We start from the raw sequence: 9,805 nt of genomic DNA on the forward strand, positions 1-9,805 counted from the left end.
AATTGAATTTCCTGGCTAAAATACAGTGTCAGTCATTTATAGAACTCACGGTATTATTCACAGATTATAAATACCCATTTCTATATTCTGCAAATTCATAACACTTTAAAAAGGGTTCATTTTTTAAAAATAAATACGAAAATATTTTTGTGTTATTTTGAAATAGTGACAATTTTTTTGTTTGAAAAAATATACAATCAAATTATCAAAGATGAGTAATTATTGATATACATATAATTAATGTATGTGCGTGGGTGATTAGATTATTATCTACGAATGTAAGTTTAGATTAATTAATTGTGGAATGATTGCACTCGTGGGGCTCTCGAAATCACTTTTTTTCACATTGGGGGTTGGGTATGATGCAAAGTTGGAAGATATTCTACGAAAAGAATTTTAATCAAGATTTGATTTGATTGGATTAGAGAATGTAACCAAGTGATAATATGACAAGATCATACCATATATTCACTAATCATAACCATATATATGTGGAGAACATATTATCAAAGGAAATAGAAATTACACAAGACAAGATTCAAAAATAATTTTAGGTGCATACATAGCTAACTTATCAGCCAAGAATGAAATTCCTATTTTGGGTAAATTGTAATACTTCATTTACTAGTACTAGAAGCAATATCATCCATATGATCTAGGTGTTCAATCACTTAAGATTAACTTTTTATTAAGATTGCACTTAACTCAAATTATTTGAGATTGTTTTTATCACAAGGTTATGGCTTTAAGGTCAAGATTTATAGGGATACAAGTATGTCAATATATCGAGATTAAGTATCGATTTTTATCCGTCCAATCGAACAACATTCATATTAATTTTGTCTTATGCAATTCATCAAACCGAGCATTTGCCTTTGGTTTCATGTTTCAATCAAAATTAGTTAAATACTACTACTTTCTAACATGTAAAAGGGCTCAAGTCAAACATATCTTTTATTTATTACCATGCTATTGTTTTACAGGAATAAAATGCTTGAAAAAATGGCGAGCAACAAGAACGAAGCAAATTCAATTTTCTATGTAGTTCATGCTTTTGTTGTGATTTTAGATTAGACATTTTTTATTTATTTTGCTAATTAATTAAGTAGTTAAATAGGAGTATAAGTGGTATGCATTTTGTCCAATATATATTTGGAGAAGCACATTCGCTATCATTCATGTTGAATTCCTCTATATCAATGTGACATGATATCAATATCATGAGACCATAATTATTTAATATAAGAAAAATATAAACAAAATGTTTGGCCAGGGGCACATTGCTTCCATGGTGGTATTGCATCAAGGCCTAAGGACAGACAAAACAAAAACCATGATGAATTGCATGTGTTATCATATATCTACATCAAGTAGTAGTATTTATACACTTGGAAAAATCAAATTTTAAGAAGACTAGCTATAGATTCCTTTCATGTCATATGGTAGCAATGGCCACTAGAGATTCCATTTATTTCATTTCCAATCAAGCTAGCTACTTGAGTACATAGTGTTATATCCTAATTGTATACTATGTACATTCTATTTGTATACGACGTGTACCTAGCAACCAAGCATAGCTTTATTGGTAAGACGCTTTTCCTCTATTTAATAGATCGAGTTTCGAGTCATCACAGGGTGAATATAGATCTATTATCACCATGTATCACGTGAACTTTCATCAACAACTAAAAATTTGTGTCCTGTGACATTGAAAAATATTGTAACCTTGTGTTCCAATTCATTAAAAATTGGTATTATCTCAATTAGGAATTTTAAAATAATCAATTTTATAAATATTTTTAGTCAAGAATACATCCATTTCACTAATGAACTAGTCAAACTAGGTGACTTCATTATACCCCCTTGCTAATGAAGAGTAGTAGTACTATTCTATTTATCACTCATGAGTTACAAGTCAATGATCCCACTCCAAATTCCCATGGTGGGATTAGATTATTCCTCCACCATTCAAAACTTCGAAGTATAGTTGACTACTTCACTTCTTTGTCAACAAAACAAACTACACCACTAACATAATTGATGTTTGATGTTTCATTGGTCCATACTAATCTCTCATTCCCTATATAAGTAATCTTGGTAGTATTGTAGATATCCAATCAAAAATAGTTGAGAATTTGTACAAATGAAAAAAAAAATTCCGTAAAAGTTTTACTATGACTAACCAGATGGGTTAATATGAAATTAGAAAGTTTATAATTAGAGTTGAGAATTTGTTAATTAATCTACTATAAGGGGAAATAATAATCAGAACTAGAAAATTTTTAAAATAAAATTCTGCATAAGTGGGCCAAAAGATTAGAAGATGACAGTAACAATAATTAATGGATTAAAAACATCGTACGTCCTAAAAAGTCCATAATTTGCAGGTGGTGGGCTAGACCAGTTTCAGTTACCACGTGACCTCTCTGCTTATTTTCCCTTACTTACCCCACATTTTTTTACCTTCACAAAATTATTGTTATTGATTCGATCCTACTAAATCTCACTTAATGTGTCCAAGTATTAACATTTTGGCGGGTTAAAATTCATACACCAACGCAAAAGGAAATTTTTTTCTATGAATGTAGAAATGTTGAAAGCCAGAAAATGACGAGCAAAATCCACAATTCATGCAATACAAAATCATCAACATTGTACATAAAAATCGACTAACAACCAAGAACAACATGCAATAGTAACATGTACGTCTATCTCCTTTAGTCAAGGTACCAATCTTGCAACACACAACAGATCCATATAACATCCACACAGCATATTCAAAAGAAAGCTTTAGGAGATGTTAAAATATACACAATTATTTGCTCACGGGATGCATGTTTTGGATCAACCACCATCCGATCTTAATATTTGGCACCTTCATGATAGATTAGGCATATTATATTGTCGTTAGTTTACTTTCATCTCAGGCTACCCGCTTTCTTTACCAAAAAAAAAATATACACAATCAAATATTTTTATCTTTATTATTGATTCTCTCAAATATGTCTATCAACAAGTTATCTCAATTGTTGACATAATAAATGGCACTTGAAACATCTCAATTTCTAATTCCAATTTTATCTGTTTAGCCTAATTTTAAATAGTGAATGTTAGGTTTATGGTTTATCTATCTGTGTGCGTGTGTGTTTTCTTTTGTGTTACAAAGTGGAAACAATGCTCAGAACGCGCAATGTATAAAGTGAATAAGAGTGCCATTCTCTCTCTATCTCTCAATACAAATACACACACACACACACATACACACAATGCTTTAGTATCTGAGACAGACCTCTCACACGCACGCACGCAGTGAAATTGCTTTAGTTTCAGAGCTATAAAGAAGGTGGGGGATAGGAAGAACATGGGAATCACACACAATCATCAAACAAAGATGTTTTTCACCAATCCCAAAGAAAAAAATATATTCACACTCCCTAAAACTGATGCAACTTCCAAGTGAGAATGATGGATCCAAATCCACACAACAAATCAAAAGCCACCCTCTTTACCTTTTCTTTCCCTGACAAAAGGGCACCATGACATGATCATTCCATTGTTCACACACACACACAAGCTTTTTAGTAGAAGCAACAGAATAAAGAGAATGTGATCAATGAAAGATGATGCATGAGAAAGCCCAAAATTTCAAAACAAAAATAGCAGGGGGGTGGGAGTGATCCGAGGCTCGTGCGCTTTGCAGGTTTTCTTTTTCTAAAGCTAAGACAAAAGCCATGTCTCTCTACCTTTGCAATTCCCAACTTATTAATCCCATTTGTCTAGTAGTACCCTTCGCTTTAACCTTAACACGCACGCTTTAAAGACAAAAACGACAAGAGTTGTTACTAAAGACTACAATCTTGTTCTCTAGTGCAAATGCTCTATAGTGACTAGGGAATGATATTTTTTTTATGTACGAGGCATTCGAAAAAGAATTGTCACAAAATACTTCCAAAATGCATAGAGACTCGACACTTTGCTACAGAAAATTGTGTGGTTTTTGGTCGGACTAACATGGAACTATAGGCAAGAACCAGATACTTATCTTTTAATAATAGAGCTTCTTGTGAGTAAAAAAAAGAATTAGAGAGACAAGATGGCAACACAACTTAATGCATTGATTTGGAACGCTAGCATTCTTCACATTTAATAGCTAATGTCAATCCTTGGAAGCCAGAGGCTCTAATGAACTCTATTCAGAAATTACCAGTCCAATTCAAGTGGCCCAACTGAGGTTGCTGGTACGCACCCACTTGTGCTCCGGGAGCCGGAGCTGCCACACCAACTCCCACATTACCGCCAATGGCAGGGCTCATGTGATGAGGACTTGCCATGGTAGGGGGCTGTGGGGAAGGATGGTACATGCCTGGGAACTGCATATGGGAGGATTGGGCAGCAGCCGCGGCTGCATTGAAAGAAGCATGTCCGCTGTGCGATGTCAAATAGGCAGTTGGATGAGGAGACTGAACAGGCACGTTGTAATATGAGGACTGCATACCAGAAACATCCCTTGGGTTCATCCATATTTCAGAGGTCTCAGCCTGTATTTTAGAACATGTAAAGAGGAGGGAGTTTAGAATGGGTAGACAATTTTAATTTTCTCCCACACCTATAGTGTGGTGTTCGCAGAGACTGCTTGAAAGAGAAGCATGGCATACAGCCTAATATCAATTAATTGAACGATGGGTGTTCATTTTTGTTACCTGAGGGTTTGGAATGTATAGACTATCTTTATACTTGATACGAGACAAATCATCATGGCCTGCAGTGCTTGCAACAACCCCAGGAGCATTGATGGCATAACCAGCAGGACTGGTGAAATTTCCAAACCCAGTAGGACTACCAGTAGGGACAGGCTTGAACTGTTGGATACCATACTTGACGCCACTTGGAGTTAGATGGGAGCTATTCCCAGGCATCAGCAAGTAGCTGCTGCCATTTGAGGGATGAGGATAGGCGGGACTATTAGAGTAACCAGGGACATGCATTGGCGGAACATAGACAGGAGGCATGAATTGTCGATACGGCATGAGGTTAGCAAAATGGGAGACATGAAGATGGGAATACATCTGGGCAAGCTGCTGTTGCTGCTGCTGCTGCTGTTGCTGCTGCTGTTGCTGCTGCTGTTGTTGCTGCTGTTGTACCATTTTAATTGTCGACGCTGGAACAGCATTTGCTGCATGTGCACCACGGACCTGTGTGCACAAGAAGATGAAAAAAGAATATAAAGTTTAGAACTGGTATAAAACAAAACCAAATATAAAAACATTAGTGTATACAGCACAACGAGGATACAAAAAAAATCTAGATATCTATCAACCTTCTGTAAGGACTCAAATTGACAGGTAACAAACTCACTGTAGTGGGTAGCATTGTGAAACTTCAAGGATTCCTAGTTTCTGAAATAAATACACAAAAGAAATCTCCCAACCCAACTACGTTATTTTTATGCAGCACGAAGTATATGAGAAGCTAAATATTTGTGGACTAAAACAAATCCAAGTACAGGGATTATTAGCATTCATGCTGGGAGCAATAAAGTGACCACAATGTGTGTGATTATAAGTACAACTGCATCAGAGTGTATATAGGTGGGTTTCTGTGCAACAGCATGAGTGCATGCATGGGTGACAAGACAAAAAAGAATTCACACTTAATTAACTAATGGCATACAATAGTTCGATTCTAACCTCTTGGGATGACGGAAGACCTTGCCCGTTAACAGTTTCATCAACAACCGGGTGGAAGTATGACATATCATAAGCCATTTGGGGATCATAACCCTGAAGGCAGTAAAAACAATAAAACATGTTGCAGCTTCTCTTATGAATACAGCAATTGAGTCAAAGGAAGTTGATCAATTTCGGGGTCTGTCCAATGGGTTGTAAATGAGAGAATTCAGACTCACCGCGAAGCTTGGCAATTCAGACGTATCCTGCTGCTGTAGTGATTCAGGAGTATATGATGGGCTGTTGCCTGGCATCAAGCCAACATCAGCATAGTCATTCAGGTTCTGTGGACTTGAAGAGTTGTTCTTTACAGTCAGATTTGACAGATCACCTGAAACAGGAGAGTTAGATTCTGAACTTCGGCCAGAGTCATCTGCCACCTCTGATTGTTTGGTAGTAACAGGTTCATCTCCTGAAGCTTCAGCGGAAGAAACTGGAACACTACAAAATTACATTGCTTTAGTCCTTTTGACTAGGAGTCTAAGAAATTGACTAACTTTCCAAGAAACAGTGCAAGTAAACTAGTAAAAAAGTGCAAGCAGATTACAGATATCAAACATGAAGACGAATTTCATAAAACATCTGACAAAATTATAAAAGAAAAAAACCTTCCAGATGGATCGGAGGATAATTCTTCTATGTCATTTGCAGCTACGCCAACTAAATTTGAAGAAGTGTCAAACTCGTTGCCCAGGCTGCCAAAGGTCAGCCGGCGTCTGTCAGCCTCGGAAACACGGATATGTGCAGCTATAATCACATTCTCACTTTTAGAAAGATTCAATGGTGACATGTTATCTTGTATATCCGCTGCTTCCTTTATTGTGTCTTCTGGATTATTAGCAGGAGGAGAGACTGTTTTTGCAGGACTACCAATAACTCCAGGGCCATTGGCATTTGGTTTTACACTTGCTTTTGGCTTCCATTCCTTATTGGGCTGAGGAGCTACAGCAGAAAGATTTGGTAAGTTCACCAGCTGCCAGCAGACACTAAACGTAGTATAAGGAAACAACTAGAGGAGGGTAGCACCATCCTGATAGATATTGACTAATATTCATAGGGAAGTCAGGTATTCAACTTTATCACTACTCACTTATACACTATCTGGGGGATTGCAAAATTCATATCTTACCTTTTTGGTGACCCATGAGTTGATGAGGACGGCTACCATACGAATTACTGGAAAATGATCTGCCAGCAGGTGGACCAGCTATAGCAGAGTCAGGTGCCACATTTTGGTTTGAGTGGTCATTCTTTGATGTAGCATTGAATGATCTCGCAGACTCTCGTGATTGACCATCTCGTGCGGAATGCGTATTTGACAGAGAAGTGACTTGAGATGAAGATGGTTTTGGAGAATTTTCAGATGATTGGTGCCGTGATCCCACAACCCCGACCTCCCGTCTGATGGCCCCGACATTGGCAGCAGGTCTAGAATGTAGGGATGGTACGTGAACAGGATCAGATGAGGATGAATAAACACCCACGACAGTACTACTAGATGAATTTGTAGATTGCAGCTGGGGAGCATTTGCCTTTGTTTGCACACGTGAAATAGCACTTGGAACAGGAAGGCGCTTCTCCCCAACCATTTCTTTCCTGCCATTACCAACTGAAGCAGCATTCTTAGTTTGCCTGGTTTGTGAATCAGCAGCACTCTTAGCAGGCTGAGAAGAATGCTGACCTACAGCAGGTGCTTGAGGTCCAGAACCACTAGGAGGACCACTGTTAAAGAAGAATCTCAGAAAGCTATTCATGTAACACAAATTATATAAAAACTGGTTTAGCTCTAGAGGTGGAATCGACAACTTTTCTTCCTCGCATACAGCTAAATATAACAGGTCATATGACTCATATTGACCAATATCTAAAACAGTACAATCATACAGAAATTATTACATTAAATTTCTCCTAATCAATTAAATCAATGGACATCTTAAACACCACCTAGATGATGCAATAGCTCATTCATGAGAAACATATATCTTATAACTGAACTGTACCAGCATTTTGAACAAGGTACAGACAATGAAAGCACAACTAGATCAAGTAAAATTCAAATTAACTATTAGTACCTCTTCATTGGCCCACTAGAGATCACCCCTGGACTTGTTGAAATTGAATTAAGTCCAGGCTTTGAATCTGTGATGCTGTTATGATTTACTCTATTGTCACGAACAACACGGAACTCTCGACTTCCCCTTGCATCTAGTTAAAGCACGTTAAATAAATTAAATGAGACATGGAGCAAACAAAAAATGAAGACAATATTTACTAGTGGTGTTTTAGACCACAAGCAGTTAAAACACAGAACATTTTGACGGGATGTTATTACCAGATGCAGCATTTCGAGTGGTTCCGCCTCTTCGAGAACTACGGTCAGAATATGTATTATACTTGACGGGCATACGTTCGACATCATTGTTTTTCTTGGGCTCCACAGGAATGAAACTATTTTGCACTGGATTCTGGGTCAGCAAATAGAACATTAATAAGTTCACACTTCATGTATCATAGTATTGTGTTTGGGTATATCAAAATATAACAAGAAGAGACTGTCATATATACCTCTTTCTTCCTATCTCTTCTTCTCTTCACCTCGTGGAATGGATCTGCATGACAATCAACTGGTGGTATAAAGTACTTTGTACAAGAGAATATAGGGCAAAGAAAACAAGATTGACTTTTCTATGGTAAACGATGAATCAAACGCTAGAAGATGTAGTTGTGAGATTTGAAGTGTAGACGATTAGATGGGGGGTCTAGAGGAATAAACCGATGCCCTTAAAGAACAGGATTTCTACTTTCTACTATAATACTGTATAAGGTTAAATTTTTGTTTCATTGTGGATGAATATGCTTTCTTTTCCTATTCTTTATATGTCCTCCATTATCCCAAGCAATGAATTACGAGGGTGATTACCAAAAAAAAGGTTATTTAAGCTACCACTATTTCATGTGACAATGCAGTGCCGACAACTATTTGTAGCTTGTGTAAAAGCGACAACTAATATCTGCAGCTGATTTAAAAAATATGAAATTCGAATGAAATGCACTCCACCTGCCACCAAGATTTCAATTTTAAAGATTACTTCTCTTATTCTACATGCATTGTACAGCAACGACAAGAATCTTCATGCACTAACCGAAAATTTTCAATATTGTACAGCTACCCATGATCAAAATTTTCAAAACACAAGAATCCCACCCAAAATTGAAAAAAAAAAAGACAACAGAACAGAAAAGGATATACAGCGTCAAAAATTGAAAATATTTCAACAAAATGGACCTTGATTGAGCAGTTTCTGGGTGGTTTCGTTAGGATCCATGTTGGCCTCTTTAAGCGCCACGTAAATATCAGCATCAGAGTGGTTCCCCACAATTTCTTTAATCGATTGAATAGTTCTCCGCACCCCCGCCGATAAGACCTGCGCCCCGCCGTCGATTCTTGCACCGGATACCATCTCCAATCGAGAGAGGATCAGCTGTCAGAACGCGAGAGCCACTTCGTCGAGGATAAAATCGGAAAAAATGAATCCGATGACGAACCTAATTTGATGATACTGTGGTTTTGGATTGAATGGGGCTTTGGATTGGAGGAGGAAGAAGAAGAACGACTGTGAGAGAGGGGTTTGGGAGCGAGGGTTTTGAGGAAATTAGGTTTTCAATGATGGCGAAAATTTGGGGGTAATTTTAAAAACTAAAATGAGAAAATGGAAGTGGAAGTGTGCCAGCAGTTGCTGATTTAAGGGTAGTGAAAGTACAGAAGTACCCTTGTTGGTCGACTTGATTATTTGATGATTAAATTTTTGGTGATTGTTAATCATTTATGTGATTTTATTAGTGGTGCGCACGTGCTACATTTATATGATTGACAATATTTTAAGATTATGAAAATTGGAAAATACTTAAAATTGAGAACTCAATCTTAGCATCTCCAATAGCAGACGTTCAGGCGGACTTCCGCAACGGGCAACCAAGACGTCCGCCATTGGAACAAAATAAGTCAGACACAGACGTCCCGTGAGGACGTCGGATATCCTCGGATATCCGCGCGACGTCCGACCGGACGTCCGCCATTG

The 9,805-nt window shown here is 37.4% G+C and overlaps 1 protein-coding gene across 3 annotated transcripts; it reads right to left on the reverse strand.

Moving 5' to 3' along the window:
- Positions 1-4,094: 4,094 nt before the first annotated feature.
- On the reverse strand, positions 4,095-9,412 carry LOC125205434 (dentin sialophosphoprotein, putative (DUF1296)). Of its 3 annotated transcripts, none has more exons than XM_089061223.1 (11): positions 9,013-9,412; positions 8,292-8,335; positions 8,059-8,191; positions 7,799-7,931; positions 7,408-7,448; positions 6,856-7,335; positions 6,335-6,668; positions 5,906-6,167; positions 5,688-5,780; positions 4,701-5,192; positions 4,095-4,538 (listed from the first exon to the last, which is right to left on the reverse strand). In XM_089061223.1, the coding sequence occupies exons 1-11, from the start codon at positions 9,185-9,187 to the stop codon at positions 4,194-4,196; spliced, it is 2,532 nt and encodes an 843-aa protein (XP_088917349.1). In that variant the 5' UTR covers positions 9,188-9,412; the 3' UTR covers positions 4,095-4,193. The 3 variants fall into 3 exon arrangements, with proteins under 3 accessions (XP_088917349.1, XP_047960317.1, XP_047960316.1); XM_048104360.2 differs by having other exon boundaries at positions 5,906-5,973; positions 6,058-6,167; positions 6,856-7,448; XM_048104359.2 differs by having other exon boundaries at positions 6,856-7,448.
- Between the last annotated feature and the right edge of the window lie 393 nt (positions 9,413-9,805).

The sequence above is a fragment of the Salvia hispanica genome, chromosome 6 (assembly GCF_029641045.1).
Source record: "Salvia hispanica isolate PSC_SH4W2 chromosome 6, Shi_PSC_v1, whole genome shotgun sequence".
Taxonomy (NCBI): Eukaryota; Viridiplantae; Streptophyta; class Magnoliopsida; order Lamiales; family Lamiaceae; genus Salvia; species Salvia hispanica.

Bases quoted from the DNA above. Each gene is read 5' to 3' on its own strand.
- LOC125205434 (XM_048104359.2), bottom strand. From the start codon at position 9,187: ATGGTATCCGGTGCAAGAATCGACGGCGGGGCGCAGGTCTTATCGGCG. The intron at 7,449-7,798 runs GTACTAATAGTT...CTTCTTTAACAG, and splicing joins TCTAGTGGGCCAATGAAGAG to TGGTCCTCCTAGTGGTTCTG. The intron at 6,669-6,855 runs GTAAGATATGAA...TTTCTGCTGTAG, and splicing joins ACTCATGGGTCACCAAAAAG to CTCCTCAGCCCAATAAGGAA.